The sequence below is a fragment of the Excalfactoria chinensis genome, chromosome 4 (assembly GCF_039878825.1).
Source record: "Excalfactoria chinensis isolate bCotChi1 chromosome 4, bCotChi1.hap2, whole genome shotgun sequence".
Lineage (NCBI taxonomy): Eukaryota > Metazoa > Chordata > Aves > Galliformes > Phasianidae > Excalfactoria > Excalfactoria chinensis.
Window position 1 is genome coordinate 51,881,184 of NC_092828.1, and position 27,809 is coordinate 51,908,992.

The 27,809-nt window shown below is 40.4% G+C and overlaps 1 protein-coding gene across 7 annotated transcripts in view; it reads right to left on the reverse strand.

The window, feature by feature from the left end:
* Nucleotides 1–266: 266 nt before the first annotated feature.
* GRID2 (glutamate ionotropic receptor delta type subunit 2) overlaps nucleotides 267–27,809 on the reverse strand; it is a 651,664-nt gene continuing 624,121 nt past the window's right edge. For 3 of the 7 annotated variants that reach the window (XM_072334995.1, XM_072334993.1, XM_072334994.1), the window contains 2 exons: nucleotides 6,826–7,066; nucleotides 267–2,921 (listed from right to left, as the gene is read on the reverse strand). In XM_072334995.1, coding sequence (XP_072191096.1) covers nucleotides 2,499–2,921; nucleotides 6,826–7,066 — 664 coding nt within the window. In that variant the 3' untranslated portion in view covers nucleotides 267–2,498. Of the gene's footprint in view, nucleotides 2,922–3,868; nucleotides 5,265–5,352; nucleotides 6,411–6,825; nucleotides 7,067–27,809 lie in introns of those variants that run through there. The other 4 variants (XR_011903406.1, XR_011903404.1, XR_011903405.1 and 1 more) reach the window with 4 other exon arrangements.

Here is a 27,809-nt window from a genome sequence, read left to right on the forward strand (position 1 = left end):
GGCAGTAGCCTGTTGGCGCCTTTTATCCTCAGGTCATTTTCAGTACTTTCCTTCATATTTATATGTTATCTGGACTCAGATTATTATTATTATTTTAATGTAGCACTGAATTGAGATCTCCTTCCAATGTATTTTTTTGGAAACTATAAAATAAGTCTCAAACACCCTCTCCCCATTGTGTAGCAAAAAACACTGACAAGTGGACACCTGCCACCAAATGAAACTCTCACATTGCCCAGCATTGAAACAGGAGGAAACGCGAGTTTAGAAAACAATTTTATTAGACAAATTATTTAGACAAATTATACACAGAAAGCTCTGCCACTTGTAACTGAGGCCTCCAAAAAGTGTTTTGTGTATCTGTATAATAGGCAACACATCAAAATAGGCCTATTTTAAATATCGTACATGGTTAACAGATTTCTTTTTTCATAGCTAAAATCACTGCAACATCTGGTATGTCCCTACGTAGCTTGTTGGAAAGAAATTAGTTCTTTTTTTAAATCTTTTTCTTTTTTTCCTCAGAGGTGTGGATGAGTTCATGAATGTTACAAGGGAGAAGCAAGTTGTGCATGCTTTTAGACGCTTGCTACCCCGGAAACAAAATGGCCTTTTGCACGATAAGAATCTGTTCTGCCTTACACAGTAGACAATATTTGAAGATTTAGTACAAAAAACAGTGACAGTACAAGATGCTCCCCCAGAACAGAATTAGCATCAAAATAGAATAGGTCTGAAGAATATACCTTTTAATTTATCCTAAAGCAAACCACAGAGGTTGATTCCTATTAATCCTAGCCAAAGAATGAGTTAGGTTAAAGTAAGTGTATGGTTGCATTAAAAACAAAACCAAACTGAAAAACCTCATGGGATAAACTGCTTGCTTTCTACTTAGCCTCATCTTTAGCTTTAAGGATTACAAATTGAAAGCTCTTCCTACATTTCTAACAGGTAACAGCGTTACTTTAAAAAGCTGGTGCCAAAACTGGCACTGGTTCTGCTCTCACTGCTGTTCTTTCTCTTGTTCTATACAGTTGGCACTAATATAAAAAGTATGTAGCTCCTCTAAATCTAACTTAACATATAAAGGGTTAAAATGAGCGCCAGTTCATATTCTGCTTTCCCCCCTTCGAGCAACGTGTGATTATAATTAAGGCCACATCAGTATTTCTCAAGGGCTTTTGCTCCACTAACGCCATTATCGTATTGATCAGCCGTACTGATTTGGAAAATAATTTATTAACCTTTGATCTATGTTTAAACTTCTCTAGAGCTATATTAGTTGCTCATGAGCGTGGTATACCTAAGAGAGTGTTCCATCTGTCTAATTAATTAAAATTATCAAGGTTAGCCATATAGAATGCTCAACAGCCAATGCAAAACCTAATCGAATGAGTTACATCTAGGTACAAACTTCAAATTGCCCTGGATGCTCTAATAAAAAAGTATAAAATATGCTCTGTTGGCAAACAATGCAAGTCAGAATAACATTAAAAGCGACCCGTCTTTTCTAAATGAAAAGACCCCTGCACTGTACATCTTTCCTGTATACAACACATTTTACTAAAGCTTTATTAAATGAATTGCAGTAGCAACGGCTGCCATTTTATAGCTATATATACATGTATATATATATACATACTTGTGTGTATATATGTATATATATATATGTATGAGATACTAATTTATTTAACACAACAAAGGCTTCTGCCATATGATACAGTTTACTGTACATAAGAAAAACTTTTAACACTGTACAATCACATAAAGGTCATATGCACTGTTGCAGTGCAAAAGTAGATTTAACTGTAGTCTTTACTGGCATAGTAATGGCTTTTTGTAATCCTACAAAATTGCATTCTTATATAATGGGGCCTGAATGGTCTTTCAACTTCATTTATTTTGCTTTCTATTTTTTTCCCCCCTTTTTTCTCCATTTTGCCTTTTTTAAATTTTTTTTTTCTTTTTTTCTTTTTTTAATTTTTTATTTTTTTCTGTCTTTTAAACTGCAGGGTTTGCCTTTGGTCCACAGTTAAAAGGACACACAGCAGTGGAGCGCTGACCTCACGCAGCAGAATAGATGTAAAGGACTTAAGTTATTGCAAGTATAGTAAAATAAAAAAAAGGCAGTTGGGGAGGAGGAGCCAATGCCCTTCTGTAAAGCAGTCCTCAGGGTTTTCTTATGCATTAATCACTACATGTTTCCTATATTTAAGTATATGAAAAGCCTGAAGTAACCAAAACCTAACGTGGTGATAAATGAAAGAATAAGCGACTCGAGTAGTAAAGAGAGAAAGGAAGAGGAGACCAGACTGAGAAAGCAGAGAGTGTTGTTACTAATAATCCTGATTCTTTTCTTAAATAAAATAAAGAGAAAAAAAAAAAAAAAGAAAAGAAAGAAAGAAAAAGGTTACATCCATGTTAGTCCCACAACATTACAGCCGCTCCTTGCAAAGGGAGTCCTAGAAAAGAAACAGTGAAGAAATTCGGTCTGATGCTCATATGGAGGTGCCTCGGTCTGGGTCGCTGCCGAGGTTCAGCCCCAGAGTTGGAGTTGGTTGGTAAGGAATAGATGACATTGTTTTGATGGGGCTTCTGAAGAAGCCTCCGTTTGGTGCCCTGTGCCTAAAAGGGCCAGTTCGGTGCTCGGGTACGCTGCCGAAGGAGAAGCCAGAAGCAGCTTTGGCAGACAGCGTGCGGCTCAGCGTCTGGATCTGTTCAGGTATGAAGGTTGTTGTGGTGATGTGAGTGTTTCTGAAGTCACTGATTTGCTCCAGTGCTTGACGGGTGGGCAAAGTATCAATGTCCAGCGGGGTCAAGTCAATCGACGATGTGGAAAACTGTTTATGGGGACTGTCATCATCTGTGCAGAGACTGTTCACGCGCCTGTGGAGGTGTTCCAGATCAATTTCCTTGTCATCCTGGGGAAGGAGAAGAACAAGATGTACCGCTCACCACCACCGCCATGTTTTTTGCAGGATTGAAGCTTCACAGTGCAATCAGAACTGCTTGGTAAACAAAATACACACTTACTAAAGCTTCCTCTTAGCTGTGGGCAGCTCTAAGCATCACCAGCAAACATCCCCACCTCCTGAAGCTGGATGAGCTAAAATAAACTCATGCAGACCCTTTTCCACATCTGCCTTCAAACCCTGAGTCTGAATGACAAAATTCCAAGAACTATTGATAGGTTACTTCATACAGTGAAAACAGAGCGTCACCTCAAAAGTCTGGGATGATGCCAGTCCTTAAATGCTGCAATGATGACTAAATTTGAATGACAAAATGAGGGATTCTGAGGGGCCAGACTGCTTCTTCATAGGTGTTCATTCTCTCAGGGCTTAAGGATGGGCTAAAATCTTCTCAGGTTGATTTTTGCTTTTATAATACACAAAAGCTGAGCTTCCAGGCCCAAATCCAAGCACTGGCATCTCACTGACATCACACAGGAAGGAGTACATCAAATGATTTTAAATTGTGATGCCAAAAGAGGGATTAATTTTCTCCTTACCTATAAAGAAGCAATTCCATAGATTCAGTTGGAATTATGCTGCTGTTGGGTGAGAAGGCAGCCTGGAGGATTTATTATAACAAAGCATCACTCCTCTTACCTCTGTCCTTTTTCCTTCTTAAACCCAGTGAACTCCACTAGACAGGCTTCTTTGTTATAATTGAGATTTTAAATGCATGGGAATTTAAAAAAGAACATCCTGAGTGACCCAATAAATCACCTATATTGTACACATTGATTTCTATTGAACTGCAAAGCTTAATGAAAAGCAGCATTATGTATACATGTATAAAGGAATGTATTCTCTCAAGTCTAGGCAGCACAGCTCATTCAGAACAAAAATCAGTTCCAACTAACCTTAACATTTACCTTAATCTCTGTGAAATCTACTGGCTCTTCCAGGCCACTAGAAATATCTCACACTCTAGGACCTCACAGAGGGCAATAAGGCGGCCGATAGATGTGCTTTGATGGCTTCCAGACTTGATTACTGCAATTCAATGACTGGCTTGATCCAGAGCTCATTGAATCAATGGCAAAACTCCTAGTATACAGAATGGGCTTTAGGTCCCTCCTTTGTCTAGGAATGAAGTCAAGCACTCTGAAAATTCCACCTAGAACAAACTGCAGGAGTTTATCTTCTTAGCAAAAAGGATCACCAAATATTTGCACCAGTACCACACTGAATAAAAAGCCCAACTCAAGTGAGACTGAGGGAGCAGCTCCCTTCTGAGACAGGGGACAGTGAGACAAACTGCAGGGTAAAGGGCAGGGAAAAGGGCACCAGGACTCTGCCAGAGGAAATCAAGCTGACCACAAGGGCTTTATAGGTGAGCTCATCACGGGAAGGGAATAAAAGCAGTGCTCATTTCTTGGACTTAACTTTCTGTCTGTAGTTTATTCACATGTGGACATAGACATGGATGCACATAACAACCACACAGGTGACACCAAAACCAAACGCATTCACCAAACGCTCTCCTTTAAAATGTTTGGAGCTGCATGTGGATGCAGAAGAACTGGGGCCACATTGGCATTTAAAAATATATACAGAGGCTCCTTTAGCACGTGCAAGTCATGACTATGTCTCTAAGTCCTAATTCTCTTTTGTTTTTGTTTTATTTTTTTGTAGTTTTGATACACATACGAACACCTTGTAATTACAAACGCCAATCTGAATTTCAGTACTTCTGAGCCTCTATAAGTTATTCAGAATATTCTTCATTCTTCTCTGAGATGCATTTGGGGCTAGAGTCAGACCAGTAAAAATATAATAAAGCGGTGATATTCTCCCATGCTTTAGCCCACAACCCAATCTCCACCCAACTGATACACCAAAATGAGACCCACTCACAGTAAGATTGTGCACATCTCCATAATATGATCTTTCCTCTTCTCTCTTGTGTGATCAGTAGTGAAATATGCAGCAGTTTTCACATTTAAATTATCATCAGGCTTCAGAGTCAACATCCCATTGAGATTACTGGGGCAGTTCATACTTCTCTCAGAGCTACTGTTTAAGGCAGTCTGCGGACTCAGGCAGACATCATTGAACGGATTACTTCTGGTATGCGACTGAAATGTTATCTTCGTAACCATAAGACATTTTTTTTTTTCAGTATAAATGCTTGCATTCTGGAGCACCAGATGGCAGCCACCAGGAAAAAGGGTTGGCTTGCTGACCACAAATTGGCCCAATCTGACCCCCGATTCGGGACTAGTGGCCTGGAAGAGCCAATGGATTTCATGGAAGCTAAAATGAATTTTAAGAAAGTTAGTTAAGATGTATTTCTTTTCTGAATGACCCCCCACATCCAGGACAGTGGGGACACTCAGTACATTTGTCCACGTTAAACTCACTTTCGAGCCAAGCTTTTTAATGGAGCTTTGAGATGCCATTTTAAATGCTAAGCTGATGAATAAACGAAAAAGATAAAGGAGGCCAAATTATACCATTTATGGGAAGTACACATTAAAATTTATGTGTTTGAAAATTGAAATGGGAAATTTTATAGTTACATAAAGTATCTCGGCTATTTGGCTTTTTTTTTTCTTTTCCTTTTCTTTTGGTATTAATTTTTATGTTTTGCACCAAATAAATATGAATTATGATGTTCTAAGAGTCTGGGTGAACAGCAGGCTTGTGAATTTTGTTTTTATTTTTTTTTTTTTTTTGGAGAATTTCATCAGTTGAAACTAAACAGTTCCCAGTCCTGAGAAAGCCAATTAAAGACTAGAGATCTTTTTTCACTTTTAATAATGGTCTGGTCCAGATCATTAACAAAGAAAGCTTGGGAATTAAAACAGGCAAGAAAAGATAATACGTATTCTAACATCAGTGTCAATGCTGTCTAATTAGGTAGTATAATTAATCCTGCCTGATTACACAGCATTAGATTAGCAGGAATAAACATAATGGAGAAATTGCAGAGAAGGTGAGACCACTGAACACAAATTAACAGCAATACCCCACAACAGAAGTCTAAGCTACACAGAACAGGCATAACTGATAGTGCTATATTATATAGCTCATATTTAGGTTCATCACTGGGCACATCTGCCAAGTATATTTTAATACCTTTTAATTTTCCTGATGTTTTCCTAGTGGTTTGCAGAGCTAAAAGACTTAAGGAATTTTTTGGTAAGACTGTATAAGGCTCAGATGGCTGGCAAAGGGACAAGTGGATTATCATGGGAAGGTGCAAAACCAAACTCATCTCTGGTGTAAAATGATGTATTTCCCCCACTCTCTGTCTAGGACTGTCTTTAAAAAGTCTGTAATAGATTTCAGAAATAAGGTTGGCCTGAATCTGGAAAATCTCAATTACTCCGGCTTCCCTGGACTTCAGATTAAATAACGACAGCTGAAGTTCGTGGAAGTTCCAAGTGTTTAACAGATCTGAAAAATCAAGATAAGCTTATTTAAGAAGCTAACAGCTGATTAAAGGGCTAAACTTTGAGAATCTATCTTAAAAGACTCAGCCATTGAGCTTGGAGGATATATTTTGCAAGGAAAAAAACAAACAAGAAACCTTTGAACTTGGTGGTGAGGATTAATTCTCACCTATGGCAATAATGTACTATATAACAATGTGTTAATATATTATTCTACAAGTAACGATTGTGTTTTACTCAGAATAGTTACATATTTATATATCATCATTATACATTGTTTTATTTAAAGCTCTCCTAGAGCTTTAAAATCAGGAAGCTAAGGAAGTTTCTCTGATTCTTTTTCCCTAAAGGCTATCAATTCATGACAACAGTGTTTACGGTGCATGAAAATTTCCCAGGAGAAATGGAGGATCTAATACCTCTTTTGATGGAACCCGGGAGCCTTTCCTTTTATTCCACCACGTTTCCAACATTGCAATGAAACAAGATAGGACAATCCCAGCGGCGAGAATGCAGAAAACACCTGCAAAACTTTTTATGTCCAGGGCACCTCCTTTCTGTTTGGCATCCACAGATGAGTAAAAATCACATTGACCGTTCTTTGGCCACCACTTATGCTTCAGTATGTCCATGTCACCATTCTGTTGCAGCTCCAGAATCCTTGAGGAGAAAGCACAAAGTCAGGGATTACATTGGGGCATTACATTGGCATCAAAATACAAGGGCACGAGGACATAATCTGACTGCTCACATCCCTCTGTGTGTCTGGGAAGGCCAAGCAGCTGGAGAACCCAGATGTACTGGTCTAGCAGAAAAGACAGATTGAATATAAGACTTTGTATAGGATTGAGCATATGGATACCTGTACTCTACTCTAGACAAACAAAAGTACCTACAAGTCTCTCTAAACCCTGAATTAAAATGTTTGATTCAATATATGTTATTTTCTTAGCTGGCTTTTGCTGCAGACTATAGCAACCGACTTCTGTAGCGTGTGAGATACTTGAAAATTATATTTTGGATGTTAATAGATGGAGAATATACATTTTAAATTAAAAAAGAAAAGAGAGAGATAGAAAAAAGGTAAATACAGTTTTAGATGTACCACGGGATACATGTTACTTTATTGCAAGCTGAACATTACCTGGTTACCTACCTGCTGCTTTGGAGAGAGCAGAGCAGAACCACTTTAGCTACAAACAGCAATTACCTAAACTAATCCTGCCCACCAGTAACATGCAATCTGCTAGCGAGAAATCTCCAGGGGAAGATTCTTTGTTGCGGAACTCACTTGTCCTTGCACCTACATAGCCAGCCTGCTGCTGAGGATTTGCTGGGTAGGTTGCAAGGGCCAGGTTTTTCACTAGGCTCCCAGTGGGATGAGCAGTTTGAGAGACAAAAATGTTGTTTACAAGATTTTCATATTTGGTTCATTTATTAATCACAATAAATTCCTGAGGTTCTTTTCTTTTTCTTTTCTTTTTTTTTTAATTCAAACAAACATCTAGAAGTGCCTCAAGTGGCAGCTGGGTGCTTCTGATTACCCAAAATAATAAATTCAGTGATTACATTTAAAAAGGAATAAAACAAAAGCAATGTTTTCCTTCACATAATAAATTTGTTTTTCATTTCAGCGTTGGAAGGCAAACAATCACTCGTGCAATCATTGGACACAGCATGCAAAGAAATCCAAGTGCACACAAACCAGCAGCAGTCTGGGATGCCGCTGTCGGAAATTGCACATCCTGAAGCTTCCAAAGGAGGCAAGGATTGGTCAAGGACCGAAGACTCTTTGTTCTGTTTTAAGGGACAAGCTTGGGCATAAGCAGTTCCGACAAGATAAAAAGAAGAATGCTTTACAAAGAGGGAGGTCAAACACTGGAAGAGAGGAGCTGTGGGATCCCCATGACTGGTGCTATTCAAAGGTTGCCTGAGCAACCTGACCTAACTGGGCCTGCTTTGAGCAGAGGGCTGGGCTACAGACCTCCAGAGATCCCCTGTTATCAGAAGTATTCCTCTGCGACTGTGAACATGATTCGTATGCTGATCTGCATTATGGAATATGCCGCTTGCAAATATAATTCACTGTAATTCCAGGTCTCACTCCTCTGGCATCTGCAATAGGACTTAGGGGAATACTTGGGCCCAAGAATTTACATTCATAGGGACAGCAGGTAGCATTTCTGGTGAACAAAAATCTTGTGTAAATTCTTAACAGGTAACAGAAGATTACTTTTCAGTGTACTATCTCAAACATTCAGCATATATTTCTTTATATTTAAGAGCTGCTATACTAACTACATAAGGCAGTAACCAAACAACATTCTGGGGCTTTCTTTCCCCTCTTTCAGCAGCAGTTCTAATCCCCGAGCAGGGCTATTTTGTCTCTTCTATTCACTCAGTGATAAAACGAACCATCTAAATGATTGCTCTATTCTCATTAATTAAATGATTCTTCACTTGTCAGTTTAATTCCTGATTACACGAGACATCTTTTCAACAATAGGCATTTGCATAAAACACCGAACTTTAGCTTGTTCCTTAACAGAGATTTATTCCTAATTGTACTCCTGGTAACGATCAGCAATTTTCTTTATAGATGTAACGTGCGAGTTCAATTATTTAAAGAAAAACAATAACAAAAAGGAGACAGAAACCAGGGACAGTAATTAAACAATTACATGAAAAACATCAATAAATTGGAATTTTATAATGAAGACCTGTAAGGCTGCAGTTGAAAACAGGCATCGAAACATAAACTAGAAATTAAGAAAGGATGAATATTCAACTATATTAACCTTCATGTGGAGGATAAAGGAGGTCCTGGTTCTGTCAGATGTAGAAAATACTTTTTGTCTGATTTCAGGCATTTTGTGGAACCAAGATAACAGCGTTAGGAAGATTTAATGCTACCCACGTTTTCCTAGTTAGGGAAATCACTGTTTTTGTAGTGCCTTTTCAAAAATAAAAATGATACTTTTAGCAAAATGCCACGAAATCTAATAACGTGAGGAAGGGATGTTTCTTGCAGGCACGCAGCAGGTAGACACCGTTTCCACGCATGCTGCAGGAGCTTCCCACACGATGGCAGTCTTGCCACAAAGATCTGTGCTGGTGCTGCAGCTCCTGCTGGGTGCTCTACGCAAGCTAATCAGATACCTGTTGGGCAGCATAAGCTACAATCAGTTTGATATTTGATTTTCAAATTTAATAAGGGACTAAAATAATAGCGCATTAACTAAATGCAATGAATGATAATGATACACTAAAAGCTATGATAATGTCCAGCAAGAACCTCTCTCTGCAAGTCCAAACTTTTTACATCTGAACTTTCCCTCCTGGCATCTTTGAGCAATCAGCATGGAGTGCCGTTGCTAAATGTGAGCCAGTAGTTCTGCTCTGGGGCCTCCCAACAGCGGTGAGTTTTGATTTTGCTGTTTTATTCTGAACTAAAAGTAGGAAGCAAAAGACACAACAAGCCATTAACAAGCAGTGAGTCTGAGATGGCAAAGGTTACTGAGGATCATCTGCCTGCACAAGGGCATGTTAACCATAGGGATAGCTTCAGCAAGATCTTTATTCACACAATCCTGGGATGTTCCCAGGTAACCTGCATGGGTTGCTTTTGGGAGTGCTCAGTGCTTGCACATGAAGCATAATGGTTAGAAAAGCTCCAGTGAGTTCTCCAGCAGCTAGCAGGGGGTCACACTCCTTGGGCAACAGCTCTGCACCAAAGCCTTTCATAGGAAGATCTGGGGCTATGTCTTTGCAGAATTAAGTTCCCTTCTTGTCTTGCTGAGCTAAGATGAAGTTTCATTATTTTGGCCTCATCCTTGGGGCACTGCTTTGATGCTCAAAGCCCTGACTTAGACTCTATACCAAGTGCCAACAAACACTGTCATTCCTCTGCTGCCCAACAAATCCTGTTTGCATCATATTACAGCTATAAAGCTGCTGAGGAAAGTAAAGGATTTATCTGTATTCACTTATAGTAGGCAAATAGTCCTGTGGGATTTTTTCTTGCCTAAATACACAGAATAAAGAGATAAAGAGCAGTCAAGAAAGAAAAAATATAAAATAAAATAAGCAAAAAAAAAAACCCAAAACCCCAAATCCTTCTCCTAAGCATTTAGGGAGCTGGTGGGTTTATCCCAAAATAGCTGTTTGCCTGGCCTCAGCTGCACTACCCAGTTAGCCATTTCTAGACCTTTCAAAGGGTCCCTAATCACCACAAAACACAGACCAGAGATGGAGCAGGTGTGAAAAAGTGTAGTGAAAAAGTAGATATCTGAGGGAGAAAGTAAAAGGGGAGTAGTATTTGTGTTCATCCCCAGGCAGGCTGAGGTGATGCTAGGAGAGCATGTAAGACAGAGAATGCAAGAACAAAACGCTTTGAGGCAGAGAGCAATTGCTATTGTATTGATTATAGGTCTCGATAATGGTAGATAAGAATCACAGAATCATGGAACTGCTTGAACTGAAAGGGGTCTTAAAGATAATCTAGCCCCAACTCCCCTGCCATGGGCAGGGTTGTTTACCCACCAGATCAGGTATCTACCTCTCTGGACAGCCTGTACCAGGACCTCAGCACCATAAAAATGAAAAATTTCCTCCTAACATCCAGCCTCTCCTCTTTTACTTTAAAATCATCCCCTCTTCTCCTATCACTATCAGGCCACGTAAAATTCTCTCCTGATTATAAGCTCCTTTTAAGTACTGGAATCCACAATGAGATCTTCCCAGAACCTTCTCTTCTCCAAACTAAACAAGCCCAGCTCCCGCAATCTTTCATCATAGGAGAGGTGCTCCAGCCCTCTAATCATCTTCATGCCCCACTGCTCTCTGGACCCACTTTAACAGAAGCATGTTTTTCCCATGTTGGGAGCCTCAGGCCTGGGCACAGTACTCCAGATGGGGCCTCGTGAGAAAATCCCCTCCTCTCGCTCCCCTCACCATGATCATCACCCCTCTTTTGATGCAGTCCAGGATAGAGCTGGCCTTCCTGGCTGCAAGCACACCTGGCTCATGGTCCAGTTCTTTGTCCACTGGGACCCCTAAGTTCTTCTCCACAGTTCTTCCAGTCTGTACAAACCCAGGATTGCCACAACACAATTGGAACACCTTGCACTTGATCTTGTTAAATCTCATTAGGTTCACACAGACCCACTTCTCCAGCTTGTCCATGTCCCTCTGGAAATGCTTGTTTTGAAGAGACTGCTTCCTGTTTTGCTGTGCTTTCATTTTATTTTTAAGCCAGTGTGCTGATGAGCTGCCAGTCACAGGCTGCACAAGAGGAAATTTTTCATACTGGCCAAATGCAGCTTGGGCTGCCGGATTAGATGAAGCTGTGCTCCCTCAACACCCATTCCCATAATTAAGCCCAGCAAAATGAGTGTTCTTGGGCCCAGATGTGAAACTTGTTTCTGGAACAGACTCCAAGCAGATCAAACCCCCAACAAACTGCACCCCACAAGAGAGAGCAGGTAGCCACCTTCATACCTTACAGAAACCAGGATAAACATTTCCACTTCCAGGTATAATAGAATCAGTTGTGGCAAAACAGACCTGCTTTTCAGTACTGAGGATCTGTATATCAAATAATTTGAAGAGAGAAAGCAGATGACCTTCTGGTTTTGCTTAGCAATAAACCATTAGCTTCAGGATAGACAACACTCATGACCTGGATCTCATACGCTAGTATTATGTGGTTCAAATTAGTGAACTTGTTGCTACTTCAATCTGTTAAACCTGAACAAACAGTCTCCCAAATATGGAACGCTGAAGTGACACAGCACCTGCAGTAATAACAAATAGGATTCAAATTATAATTATTAGGCAGCTGTTCTGGAACTTAAGGGGATCACTACAAAAGTTTTGCTCAGGTCATTTGGCACTGTTGAATACTGATAATTCAGAAACTTTAATTATTATTAACTTAATTATGAAAAAAGTCTGAGATGAGCTTTTACCATGTGGACCTTTTGTACACATCCTGCTTGGGATAAAGCAGCAATAGAAGTATTAGCACCTATTTATAAATCCTAAATGACAAGCAAACACCTACAGACAGACACACAAATATGAGTTCAATTAAGCTTAAAGCTATTACAGTAAACACCAAATTAATTCATTACGGCAAGTCATGGTATGCTGCCAACCTTATTAAAACAAAGAAATGTACTTTCAAGGTATACTGCTTCCTGCACATTACCTGTATCGCAGTCCTGTTCTAGATCATTTGCTAAAGTACTTGAAAAATGACAGATACTAAGCTTTATGGAGACGATGTACTTCATAAGCCACGTGAATGCTTGGGGCTTAATTTTTCTCTTGCTTTTACTACCACAGACCAACAGTAAGTAAGTGCATCCAATTGAGTGCAGAGTTGGATAGGGCAGCTCATGGCTTCTGCAGAGGAGCAAAGCAGGCATCAGCAGGCTCCTTGTGACAGTTCTCCACCTCCTCTCCTCCATTTGCACCAGGAAATGCCATCTTGCAAGCAGTCCCACTTGCCAAGTCATCCCTAAGACACAAAGGTCAGCTGCCATCCTGTGCAATTACCAGAGCATGGGGATCATGATCCCTCCTAAAATTACACTTTCTTCAAGCTGTCCCCTGTGATACTGCTTCTACAAAATGGAAGGCTGTCATAAGTGACATTTTGACTATAAGGGGACCATACAATTACTTACATACAATCTGAAGACTTGACTCACAGGTCTCTAGCTGGATATAAGCAGAACAGCAATATTTGGTTTTTTTTCCAGGAGTGGAATAACTGATCATTTCACACCAAATCAGAAGACCTCAATATCTGAAGCTGATAAGAGTTTCACCAACAACTTGCAGACAGTAGAGACCAACACGAAGAACACTGAGGAACACAGCTCTTCTGGGAAGGCTGCCATGCAAGTGACATTATTCTGTGTACAAATCAGTACAGGATAGCTGGATTAGCCAAAAACAAAGCTCGGAAAGTGCCCTTTCAGTCACCAGTTCTTTATTTATAGATAATGTAAATATTAAAATGTTTATCTTTTATAGACTTCTTTTGTGTGTCTGTGTGTGTGGACAAACGGGATAACATAAGGAATAATGCTTCTGTTTGGACCACTTGCTTATTGTCCTACAAGAATAAGCACTGGAAAAGGCTCCCCAGGGAGGTGGCTGAATCACCACCCCTGGGTGTGTTTAGAAGCCATTTGGATGTGGTGCTCAGGGACATGATTTAGCAGAGGGTAGAGTTAGGACAGTATGGTTAGGCTGTGGTTAGATTTGATGATCTTTAAGGCCTTTTCCAACCTGATCTATCCTATGATTCTATGAAGAAGGATAAAGACAAGAGGCGCTTGCTGAATTTGACCTGCTGCTGATTGAATATGCAAGACTCATCTTCAGCTAAGAAGCAACTAAATATGAAATCAAATGACTAACATGATTAATCTGGAGAGTTGTAATGACTACGGAACTTCATTTTTTATGTTTACACTACCTTTAAAAGACAAGCACTCATTACAGCTACGACAATATGATTTTTGCCAATATCAAAGTTGGGCTTCAGTGATCTGATAACAAGCAGAAAAGAAAGAAAGCCTAAAAGACTCCGGAGAGCTCAAAAGGAAAAGGCAGTAAATCCAGCAAAGACCTGGGGCATATCTGCAGCTGGAAAGTGAACACCTTAGGTGGTCTTTGAAAATGTCAGCATCATCCTTAAGCATGCTGTGATATTTGGGTTATTGGGTGCAGGCAAAGATCTTCCCTTTGAGTGAAAGAATCTGGAAATGATCATCATTGCTTGGAGTCATGCTTCAGGCAGTGCAAAGCCTCAGCCTTATACAAACTACCTCTGTCCACATTTTTAAAGGCAGAATACATAGCAGTCACACCAAGTCCTGTTAACTGACTGTCTTGAACAGCCTGTCTTTAAAGTAAGATATCTATATAGCGCTTGAATATTAGACATTCATTTGGTCTTCACATAAGCTAAATTAATGAAATGAATGACTGGCTATTTTCAGTTTCCACAGCTATTTGTTTGTCTGCTGCTTTTCTTAAGCCCTTGGAAACAAAGAACAGCAACTTGGAATTTTCTTTTAGAGAGTGTTTAAATAAACAATTTGGATTATAAAAGAATACAGATCAAGAGTTTAAAGCTATCTCCAAGGTGAACAGAGATGTTGAGAAAGCAGGACAAACTAGAGAGATAAATATAGAGTCTGAAAATCGAATCACAGCAATATATTTTATGTCTGAAACTTGACATTTCAAAGTATCTCAAAGGCTCTTAACTCCTAGCTGCTTGGTTATAGCAGTGAGAGCTTCCCATATCCATTCCCACTCACGCGCTAACATTTGGGTTTGAAATGCGTATTTTTGCACACTGATTGAACTGTAAGGTCAGTTAATGTTATACCAAGGAGAACCCATGCCAAGTGATCCTTTGAACAGAGACAGTGAAGTAATTTAAGGAATCCCATATGTTATATTAGTGCTCCAAAAATAGCACTCACGAATCTGGTCCATTCTCTCAAGCAAGTCTTTCACAGAAGATCCTTTTCTGGAGAGAAACTCATGGCATACCATGACCTTTGCTTCTGGAGGGAGCAGGGTGGACGAGATGATCAGGATCTGAAGCTTTACATTTCACCTTGAACCTATTTTTCCCTTCAAATGTAGGCTAACATTGTTCATACAAGCTATTCAGTGCAAAAAGAGTTCATGGGCAAAATACACTCACAGCAAGGCCACTAGCAAAGCTGGGTAGCCTGTCAGAAACTTCAGCCCAGACCGAAACACCAGGAAATAACTGCTTTTCTTTGTGACTAATCCATCCAGATCAGACCTGAGACTTTCCAATAGAGTAAGATAGGGAAAGGTACTAATATTCAAAGTGCATCCGTCACACAAGATACGCAGAAACCTTCCCATGTCAGGGCTTTCAGTCAGAAGTATTTCACAGATCAGCAAAGCCTTAACAAATCTGAAAAACATCAGCTCCAAGGAAGAGTACGGAATGAAAAATTCACACTGACTGCTCCCAAACCTACCCAATTAAGTTCACTTAGGACAAAACCAAGCACACGCCTAAACGAAAAAGTATGCATCACTTACGTAGTCTGAAGATTACAGTTGTACATGTACATAAGATATGTATATATAAATGTACAAACATGCATATATAAAAAATGCCTCCATGCTTTCAAAGCACTTGACACTGAGTCAAGATTTAGTGATTTTTATGAGGAACCTTGCCTTCCTGTTGTCATATCTTTTTTCAAGATTATCACAGTATTCGTAGCTAAACTGAGCAACTTTCTTAAATCCTATTCTTAAAAGTAACATAATTACAGTATTTAGTTTTGCATTCTTAGAGCCTCTCATTCTTTCTCAGTGTTTGGGAGTTTTATGATGTTCCTCTCCCTGCCTCCTGGCCCACACCAGTTTATTACTATCTGCCCTGTTGACTATATTCCACTTAGCTCAGGGCAGTAAGATGTATTAAAGAAACATACAACGTGACAATGACAGCCTACAAGTGTTTAATATCTTGACCAACAAACTCTGCAATTTCAAGAGAAGCAAAAACCGTTCATGTTCATTCAGACTGGATGATGGGCACGGATACCCAGCATTATTGTAGCTGCTGCCCATTCCTTCAGAAAATGACCAATTCCCTTTGTAGGTGCGCACTGCCTGTCATCTAGACTTGGAGGAGGAACCTTGCCCTCCCTCCCGCTCAGCGAACATAACCACAGCATCCTCCTATGGATGCATCCTCCTGTGCACGCTGCTGTGCTGGGTTTGGTTGTGCAGCCTGCCATAGCTCATGGCTGCTGACAGAACGCACTGCCAACCTTAACTGCACAGCACTACAAAATGTACCCAGTGCTTTCCTATGTTTGGTGCCAGATGAGCTGTGGCTAAAACAAATAACTGCAGAAATGAAGTGTGCTGCATTCCCAGGTGTATTCTATCAGCTGTCCTCTGAAGTGAGCTGATAGCTTTGTAGGGAATTTAACAATTTTATAGCGCAGGTCAAAACCAAGTGACTTGGCACTGAGATTCAATTTCTGTAAGCCAGCGAGCTGTTCAGACATCTATGCATATCTCCTTCAAGATCAAGGGCACAAGGTCAATTCTGCAGCTTCTTTGATTGCACAGAGAAGCCAGCTCCTTTCTTCCCACATAAGCAGCTCATCTGAGAGCCTGTGATCTGAGGCTGCTGTGGCATTGCTGAATGCTACTCACATCGAGTGCAGGGAAGGCTTGGTGGCAAGCAGGTCCCTTCAGAGGGTCTGTCCCCAGGGTCCATGGCAGTCAGAAGCAGAGTGGTGGAGGAGAGTCATGAAAGAGCCATATACAAAGTCTCACAAGCACAGAGGGAGAGTCAGGACCAGCCCTACTTTTCTCAAGAAGCTGTCTGGCGGGAGATGGAACAGTGATTTTCCCCAACCCTAATTTCCCAATTCCAGGAAATAAAAGTTAATTTGCTGAGGGCAAAGGAGGACATTAACAGGTTCTTGCTTTTACCCAGCCAGCTCACCTTTCTCCAGCTCTGTGTCAGACCAAAAATGAGGATTGCACTGATCAGTCTTGTCTCCATGCTGCAAGCTCACAGCTGTGTGAAATGACACACCGTCCATCATTGTCCTTGCTCAGAGAGCTGCCATAAATAATGCCACAGGAGCTCTCCCCTGCCACCAGCAGCTGCTACCACTGCTGGGAGTGGAGCTTAGAGAAGCCTCAAGGCAGGGAAAGCAGAACAGCCTGAAAAGTAGGATCCCAGCATTTATCATCACATTAACTTATGAGCCTTTCAAAATATTTGTCTCTTTTCTCTCACAGGAGAATTTCTATAAGGAAGTTGTCATAACTTCAGACAAATTTCAGGAGCTTTCCATGTTAATTTTCTACATGTACCTAATCTTAGAAGTGTTTTCATTAATAGGGAGTATTACTCTGCTTTCAGAGGGAGCAGGACCATGCAGCAGGCACTGCAAGAGCACACCTCAGGTGAGTGGTGCAAGCAGGGTGAGCTTGGCTTGGCTTCTCCCTGTCCCCTTTTGCACCGGAGATATGTTTTCCTAAGAGAAGGTAAGGCAGAAGAGCAACTTGGTAGATTACATGATAGGAGGAAAAGGCTAAAGCTGTGAGAATACATTAGCTGTGACATCCTGAGCAAGCAGCTGGCCAGCTCCATTGCTCTGATCCTAAAATCAGTGACGTATCTGAAGGCTCTCACTGCAGCACAGCCCTCCCTGGCTGACCATGCCACAGCCCTGGGTTACCAGCTCTGGGCAGTTCCAATCACTATTTCTTCATGCGCTTTGGGTCAGATACTGCAGATAACTAGAAACAAGCTTCAGAAGATACCTCTCTGAGACTGAGGGCACCTGCTGTAGTGCATCTCATGGATGCAGATGGGGATAATTAGCTAATTTAACCAGCTAGCCTCAGATTCATCCTTCTCATACTTGGCAGAAACCAGGAGCAGGGACTCTTAAAGCACATTCACACTCCTTTAAGATTCATGCAGTTACAATCAATTAGATAAAACAGTTCCTATTAGGCTTTTGTTATTCAAAAAGCATCTGGCTAAAACTTCCTTTTAAGACATTTACTAGCCAGTGTAGAACGAAAAACTATTTGCCTGAGTTCTCTAAATAAAGATCTTCATAAGAAAGATGTATCCAACCTCTGACAGCTGGTTAAAAAAATGACTTTTTCTGAGTCCAGAACCATTTAGATATGGCTGTGATTGGTTTTGTGAGAAAACAGTGCTTGAGAGCCTTCCACAGCTTCTGCTACATTAGGCTTGAGCAGATTTCAAAGCACTTTTTGTTTAGGCTTGTTCCTAATTTTGATCTCAGTCATCAACTGTGTTAATAAAATGTTTTCCTTCTATTCTTTCCTAACTTCTCTTTTTGGTTAGACATCAACTCAAATTGGAAAGCACGGCAGAATTTATCACAGAGAAAGACACATGCCTGGCATGTGCCACAGTGCAGGCAGACTGAGCTCCTACCCCGAGTGCTCAATGCAGAGGAAAGAGGCCAGATCTTTTCTGTAACCTGAATGATCTGGTGGAGAACTCACACTGAACACAGGGATAAGAGACTCCCATCCCTGTGAGCACACCTGTGTTCAGGAAGCTACTGTAGAGTTCATGAAAATCAGATAGAGGAGCCTGCCTGCACTGCAAAACCTCTGTCAAATCAGATACCAAAGCTTAGGCTTATTATTTTTTCCCATCAAAACACAATTATTGCTTTCCAGCCAGCTCTTCCAGAAACAGGAATTAAACATTCAGCACAGGACCTCCCTCTTGGAGAAGAGCACCCTCAGTGGTTGGAGCACAGCCTGCACTCACTGCTCATCTCCCTCTCTGGCACAGGAAGCGTATAGGTACAAAAAGGCAACACTTGCCCATGCTGCCCGCTCAAGTAATGGCCTTTAAGCCACCCAGAAAGATTACTGAGCACTGCTAACAGGCATCAGAGTAAACCTGTGCCCCTAACACCTACCTGCTCCCCTTGGTCCAAGCAGTGCAATGAGCACAATGCCACATGCATGCTGTGAGACCAGCCTGAAAAACCTGTGATTGCTGCTTGCATCCTTTTAGAGAGCAATCGCAGTTGCAGGTAAATGGGATCAAAGAAAGCAAATCCAGCTGCAGAATAGGGAAGCCAAGATTTCCCCCTTGCTGGAAACAGAAGCCAACACAGCAACGCAGGTAGCATAAGGGGACATAAAGCATATTTTGTTTTAGTGCCCATCCAGGCAGAGGGGAAGGCCAGCCAATACAAAAAGCTTCTGCAGGAAGAAAGGCATTCACACCACCTAATGTTCTTCTTATGCCATATCTCTTCAGAGCAGTAATACCAACAGGACTGTTGGTTGCAGATCACATCTGTTAGACAAGTAACATTTACCTGTTTTCCTGATGGATGAGCTCCTTAAGACTGAATGTCTACAAATTATTATTTAACATGATACACTATTGATTTTTTTAAACCTTTAATGCAAGCTTTGAGTTTAACCAGTTTTCACGTAAAACCATTTAGAGCTAAAAATGAAGCTCAGAGTTATAACAAAAAAAGGCAAGTTACAAATAAATAACAGAGAATTAATCCCACTTAAAGAGTCAGGAACAGATGAGGTGTTTAGGTTAAAAAAGACAAAGCTTGCATTTAACTTTAAACTAATGTTAGAGGTGCGCTATATTTCCAGGTTTCTCTGTTCTAGTTTTTGCTCATAATCCATGAACCCATTCTACATTTGGCACTATTACCATCTCTGACTACTGTGCACAGTGCTAGGGCTAGGAAGGTACTTTTCTGGATAAGTCATCATGTTTCAGTGGCTGCTAGGATGCTTCAGCCTTGTTTATCTGCTCATGTTTTGACACAGAGAGAAGGAGGTTCCACTTGCAGAGGACAGATTCAGCTCTACATAGTTGCCTGAAGTCTTACATCCAGAGAATGCACAGAGAAACCACCATGTTCCTTGGACATACTAATCCACTGCATCAGCACCATTTCCAGCTCTTGTAATAGAGCGCTCACCCCTAAAATACACACTGCAAAAGTCCAATGTAAACACTATGCTTGCATTTTGTTAGCACATTTAGTGACTAATTCTTTGCCAAGGAGATTTCAACTCTTCACACTTTGCTGGAGTGACTCTGGGCAGCTAAAGTCCTAGCCGAGGGGATGGGGTCATTGAGCTGATTGACCTCATTGCCTGGAAAGGGGCTGGTGACAGCATGGGGAGGTGGACAAAAGCAGCAGAGAGGCTGATCCTACAGGCTATCTGCCTTCTTACTGCAGAATATGATGACTGTCTGAAAAGGGTTTTTATGACAGTCTGCTAAAAAGCACAGGTACCTGGGAAAGGTACTAGAAAGACAGGTAAAATCAGTACAAAGTTCCTTAGTCAAGGGGCTTCGACATGTAATGAATTTCATTTCTTTTCCCACAGATATGCAGTTTGTAACATCAATACCTTTTCTGCCAAGCTGAGAACTGCAGGAAGCATTTTTCAGAACAGCCAAATAACCTCAGCATGTTTCGATTTTGTGAGAATAGAGCATAGGTGTGCCATGCCCCACTATAACCAGTGGTGGCAAAGGTACAACCAGTCTATGTCTAATTACCAGGACAAGCCCTTCCCATCACCAAATCCTCATAACATTTTCCTTTGGATGACTGCATCTTAGCACAACTACATTCCCAACATATATGATACCATCTTGTACATTGCTACACCACAGCAAGGTTTAAGTGGCATGCCGTCAGGTTTGGGAATGCTAGCATATCCAAGGGAGCAAAATGGAGTGCAAGGAACAGACATCCCAATGTTTTCTCACTGCAGGTGCTGTTAAAAGGAAAGTGAACATTTCTTGCCCTGCTGCCTTTTGCTTTGGTATGAGGTGACATCTCAGGGCAGACACCAAGACCAGCAGCCCTGCACATAGCTGTGTTAGAAAAGGGTGATGGGAAAATCCCACCATCGTTATGAAGCATGCACACGATACGGCATAGATATTTTTTTCCTCTGGTAACTACATACAGCAGTGCTTCTTAACCTGCATAGTGCTCCCCTAGCCCCAGCAAATTGTTTCCAACAGCAAATGGGGTGTGAGCACCCACCTCACCTAAAAGCCATCAAATGTGAGAAGCTCCAAAGATCTCTTAATTAGGTTACTGTGGTTTAGAGAGGTAACTGACATGGTGGCTGGCACAAGGTTTTTGAGAGACAATGAGTGTCTTGCAGTGTTCATACAACACAGGCTCCAAGCCATCACAGATCTCCACAGAAAATGCAAGACAGCTCTCAGCTCCCTCTTGAGTAAGCAGGGCAGGATGAAAGAAGAGCCATATAAAACCTGTACTTACATTCTCAGTTTTTTTCCTCTGGTGAACAGTGCCCACCATGCAGAGATAAAAGTGATGCAGCGATAGCTGTGTTGCTTACCTCGATGCCTTTATGGTTTGAGTCTGATAAGGTGCTGGTTCAGGAAAGGTCTCAGGCTCAGCTGCTTCATTAAGAATGGAGACCACAGCCTTTCAAATGTGATTCACTAGATGATTATCAGTTCCCACCGGGCTAAGTTAAGCAAAAACACCCCTCATCTGACTCATTTTTGGCAGGCAGCAGCTCAGTTTTTCTTATTAGCACTTCATAAGAGATTTCCCAACACGTTTAATTTCAAAAACTTAATAGTTGAAAAGAAAAAAAACCTAACTAGAAAATAAGATAAAAGACAACTATAGAAAAGAAAAAAAATCATTATCTTAATTACAGAGCAGCTCTGTGCTCTAATGAGAAGGTAATTTTTTCCACAGGACAGCACTGATCGAATAGAGGAGGAGCTTTAAATGAGACTGCATTCTATGCATTGCACTGAACTTCTAACCTCTCACAACTTGTATTTATTGCATTTCAGAGCTGTATTAGACAGCCTCCCCCCACCCTAAAGATCGCAGGCTCATTTTGTAGAGCTCCTCTGTCATGGAGTTAAATATCTCATGGTATTTATCAAAGTAAATCAATAATAGTGGATATTTTGTGCGGTGTGTAAATATGTGCCTTTTGCCATGGCAGACATCACTCTTTCTGCAAACAAAACAGACAAACTTGCAGGAGTGGATGAAGTGTCTTACGTCTTCTGTTCCTCCAGGTAATTCTAGGAAATGGCAGCTGAGCCAAAAAGGGGCTGTACGTCCCCAGGGAAAAACTACCTGAGCCCTTTTGAGATTTGGTGCCCTGGAGCACAAAGCTCTCTCCTCTTTGCACTCAGCCATAGTGTCACAACTCTGCCTGGCAGCAGGGTCTGTGTTACCAGCTGCTTTTGTGTCTGCTCTCATCCCCTATGGTCCTGCTGTTGCTGCGGTCTCCAAGGTAAAGCTGAAGAGGACGGAGTTCTTGTGGATGTCTGCTCTTCAGAAGACTGCTGCAAAGGAGATACTGGCAAATATAACCTTTTTCTTCTGTGATTGTTTTCCTTTCTTCTTGCCTTCAGCAAAATAGCAAAGGTAAGAAGTTAAAAAACAGAGCTCTCCTCAATGCAGGTAAGTATGCCTTTTGGTAACACTGAGTATCATACTGCACTATCCAGCTGGGAACTGATCTCAGTGTTAAGTCTGAAAAAAATCGCATCAGCTGAAATCACATAACTTAAAACTAAATAGCCATTTTGGATGTTTGGAAATTCATTAAGGACACCCTAATATTCTGCCTAATATTCTTGAGTGGCTCTGGTCAAGGAGACCTATAGCAGAGTCAGTACTCTGAAGCCAGTGCTATTTCACACAGCTCATATCCAAATAGAAACACTGAAATACCTTCTCCATTTTTCAGTGTATACACTGTGTATATACACTCGAACTCTCTAATGGGGTACTCTTTTACAGAATAGAGAACCTGTCCTTTTCAGATCTTGCACAAAAGAATGTTTCTCCTGAAAGTGAGAAAAGAACTGGAGAACATCAGGACGACTCTGAGACTTGAGGCCATGCCCAAGGGTGAGGTCTCACGAGACATACAGAGGATGCACAGAATGGAAGATTCATGTAGGCTTTAAACTTAGAAGTCTTTACATGGTAGGCTGTTCTGATCAGTAGTTGCTCCTGAAAGGCTCGAGGTTCCTTCCCTGACAGAAAGGCATCAACCACCACAGATCCATTTCAGACACAAACAAATCATAACTTATTTCACATCCTAAACACTTCTTTGGTTAAGTAGTTACAAGTCTCTTAATTCAATATAATAATAATAACAAATAGTTAAACTACTCAATATATTTTCAAGATTTTTTTTTAGCTGATCTACTTTGTGTGGAAAAATGACACAAATATGAATCAAATCTTGAGCTATGCAAGCTCAGCTTTCAAAATAAAGCATGAGAACATGGTGCTGCAGTTGTACAACAAAAACTACAAACCCAACTTTGCATAAAAAATTACTCCCTTCTGAAAGGCAGTTTGTCTCAGTTTTTGATAATTTGAAATCAATGCTTTATTTACTATGGTGGCTTGTGAAACATTTAGAATAGGACAACTCATACCTGCAATTGCTCTCTTTGCTCAAGTTGAACTGCTCAGAGTTTCAACTCCTATGAACAAAAATCCATGCACTTGCAGTCACAGCTTTCCCTGAACAGTTTATTTTTTTTCTAGAGATAGGTGCAATATTTCTGAACATTATTATTATGCTTTCATATAGGAGAGCCTGATTTGCAACTTCTTTGAAGAGGAGGCAAAATAATGCAAAGTACGAACAGATCTTTAATTCTGAGCTGCCAGGGAAAAATACATTTCCTCTACAAAAAAAAAGTAATTCCTTTCACAGTTGCTGTATCCTCATTCAAATACAATGAATAACCAATACGCTATATCTACTCTCCTGTCTTGATTCATAAATATCATTATAGAAAGCAGTTCTGAAAAAGAACTTTGTATAAAGGATGCTCTAGAAGTCGACTAACAGTTCTAAAATCTAGACTAAAACCTTGGAAACTAAAATTATTTTGTACCAATGTCGATGTAAATTTCTTTTTGAACCAGAATAACTAAAAAGAAGTATTTCCTCAATAATTTAATTATCATAGAATCACAAGATTGGAAAGGACCTACAAGATCACCTATTCCAACTGTCCTCCTATCATCACTGCTACCCACAAAGGTACTAAATCATATCTCGTAGCTCCTCATCCTCAAGGTGTCTACCTTGAGCACTGCCAGGGATGGTGACTCCACCACCTCCCTAGGCAGGCCATTCCAGTGCCTGACCAGTCTTTGACAAAAAAATCAAACCTGGCCAATTCACACCAAGCCCTTTCAGGTGCTAGAGCTAAGTGTCTTTCTGAAAGGTAAGACTGAAAAACTCCAACTAACAGAAAATCCCCTCTTCCCCGTGGAATTGTTCCTAAACTTAACTTCCTTTGTTCAAAAAGAAAAACACAAAAAATCTCACCTCAAAAGCTTTAATTCATGACTGAGCTCAATTTGCTTCAACGCTCAACTGTTAGACATTGTTATGTTTTTCTAGTTCAGGCCAAAGTCCTCTGTTACCAAAGTTTTCTTCCCACATAATCAAGCTAAAATCATATCCAACTGATCACCTTTTCACTGTTTTGATAAGCCAGATATCTTAAGCTTCTAACATCCTTCAGATGTTTCTCAGATTCCAGGCTGCTTTTACAGCTCTGAACTTTTATGATGTATCTGTAGCAGAACTGAACTTAGTATTAATGACCATTTAAAAAAATCTCACTGGTGCTGGTGCTGCATGAAGAAGCAACACCTCCTTTTTTGCTTGCTCAGTAGAATCCAACTTGCATGTTAAATTCCCATTATTTCTTCTTAGGACTCTTCAAATAATGAATTATAAGGGCTGTTTCCAATTAAAGAAAAAAGTAATTTCACTTCTAGCAAAATATTTCATCTAACTTAGAGTAAAAACCTTGTTTCAGATTTTAGCAATTAAGAATTTTAGAATTTTCATTTTTTAAAGACAAAATTAAAGAAAAATTTTATTGACATATTTCTGTTAATTTGTTTGAGCACAGTATTTGACAATATTGTGTTGATTTATTTTGAGGCCTAATATCTAAAAGAGAAAAAAACAACTGTCATATTCTCAGCATATTTCATCTCTGTCTCTTGCCTGCTTTCCTCTCCTGAAATCATCTAAACAAATTCACAAGTTCTATACTTGAAGGTTAATTTGAGTTAAGACAAACTGCAAAACCAAGCCACAGAGATGCTGACTGTTTCATATCCTTGCAGTTTATTCCACTTCATAGAGGACCCAGTGAAGTAAGAACACAGTGCTCACACTTCTGAGAAATAATCTTTACATGTGCTGTTATTTAGCCAAAGGTGAATTGTAACAACCTGAATAAAGGGCCCCAGTATAAACCTAAAAGCAAGGAGAGTGCACTGAGCCACTCAAGGCAACATGTAGCTTGGAGATATGTGATGAACTGTAATGCTAAGTTAGCAATGAACTGATGCAGCTGGCAGCTAGAGAAGCAAGAAAATATTCCACTTGAAATGTGAATACCACTGATTTGAAAATTTCTGAAGCTATAAACACTGGTCGCAGCAATGTCAATTTAAAGTCAATTTTCAGAGATCTAATAGAAGAGCAGGCAGTGCTGGAATAAACTACCACACCTCACTAAATTATTTATTATCAGAACAATAGCTATGATACACACCACAACTACTCTGGAAAACAGTCTTGGTACTATCGCTAATAAGGGAAATGAATGCAATAAAAGGTTCTCAGGCACTGCAAGAACAGTAACAATACTGATATCATTTTGAAAAGATGGACAAAGCATTTTGCTAATACTCAGGAATCAATTTTGTTTGCAATATATCTGCAGTATTTGGAAACTGCACTTCCCATCTCATTCATATAATTTAGCCACTCTGCCTGTATTTTAAAGAGTTGCCAAGAACCCAAGAAAAAAGTAAATACGAGTCTTGGATGTGCTTTCCTCCTGCTTTCATTATAGAAAAGGAAAACATAGCTCCGTGCAAGAAATGCTGTCCTTCCTAGCAAGAAGCTCTGCAGTATGACCATGAGCTCCTGCGGTTATAAAAACATCCTCTGTGGGAGACAGCTTCATTTGTAACAAGGTTTTGACAGTGCTAGAGGGATCCTTGATATGGAAAGGATGAGAAGAGCTCCAGCCATTTTCTCCACATGAATGCATCTGAAGTGTTTTGGAGGAAGCCCTTTTCTCCAGCAGTGCATCAGGGCAAACATTTCCCACTTCCCTGTAGGCCCAAAGCGATGATCATACAAAGCAGTAAAACAAGGAGTAGTGAAGATGGCTGAAATCAGAGGGTTTTCCTGCAGCACAACAGGCTATACATTTCATGAAAGGCAATAAGATAGTGAGGATCTGGATGTGCCACTGCTGGATCATTGCAGCAGCTTTTTCTATGGGAAGATGGGGTGAATGAGCTATACCTGCTGTAAGAGTCCACTCTTGGAAACAGGAAAAATAAACCAGAAACTTTGAAATAAAGTGCCAGGAGAGCTCTAATAACAATAAGCAAAAATCATTTACACAGGAATCTCACTGAAACAAAGAAGGCTGACCAGAATGTTTCAGTGCGTGAAAAAATTGTGACTAATTGTGACTAATAAACAGTGTAAGTTCTGTCTTACTGGCCAATTCCATGACATAAAAAAAATCCATCCTGTGAATCATACTTGGTGCTGGCTGGAAGACTGTGTTCAGGGCATGATGTCTGTAATCCCTATAAATATTACTACATCCAGTAAACTCAAGGCAATGGCAAGGGGACTGTAAAATCACTGAGGATGCCATACACTGCAGTGGTTGTAAAAAAACGCAGTAAAAGAAAAAATGATCTTTTATTAAATCTTTTGTTTGGGAGAAGCTTTGCATTTTAACAGGGTATTTAGCAATCAGGACAGCTTCTCAAAAGCAGCAGTCTCTCTGCCAAAAGATCTGATTTGGAGCCCCATAAAGTCCTAAAATGTCTTGTAAGGCATTTGATGCAAGTGGGAAAGTGAAATGCAGCAGGAGGGCCTAAAGTTTTCTGTTCTGTTACAATTTTGCTTTCAGCAAACAGAGCCCCCATTTTGTCATCTCACCCTCTACCCAGATGATGCCCAGAGGGGGGTGGTGCAAAGATTCACTGCAGGCGTGTGCATTTCTGGATGGCTCTGAAAGGCAATAGGCCACATCTACCCACTAGTACCAATCTACCCCATGGTTAGTGTGCACCCATTAGTGTTTAATTTCATTGTTATATCTGCCTGTAGTAGTAGATGTTTTCTATTGAGAGAGAGCTCCTGTCACCTCCCTCAGATGTTTTTAGTATAAACATGAAGAACCTGGGAAAAAAAGTCTTCTAACAGTTCAATACATAATATAAAGCTACACAAAAGCTGGTTAGAGTAAACAACCCTCCCTCCCATGTTACTTATCTTATGTAGTAAAAGACAGGGACAGCATAAGAAAGCCATGGATGACCTGGAGGGCCAACTGTCACACTGCAACTTATTGCCAGTTGATAGCCTAGTGTATTTTGCTTTTCTTTTTCTGCATTGGAATACACCTGAAAATACTCCATAATACCTAGAATGGCAGGGGCTTTATGAAGTGATACTGTCTTAAGAAATGGAGAAAAATTTGGTCACAACTGACATTCAGATCTCAAGGCAATATCTAAAGGACCTTCACTCTGGCCAGAGCAAAGGCATTTCAGCTGAAGGCACACACACTGCAAAACCCAAGTAAACTGCCATCAGTTCAGGTGTCAGGACTGACAGGACTGGGACCACACTGAGGGAACTTTAATAGCAGAAAGCCAGAAGCAGTATCTTCTCAAACTAGATAGACTTATGTCAG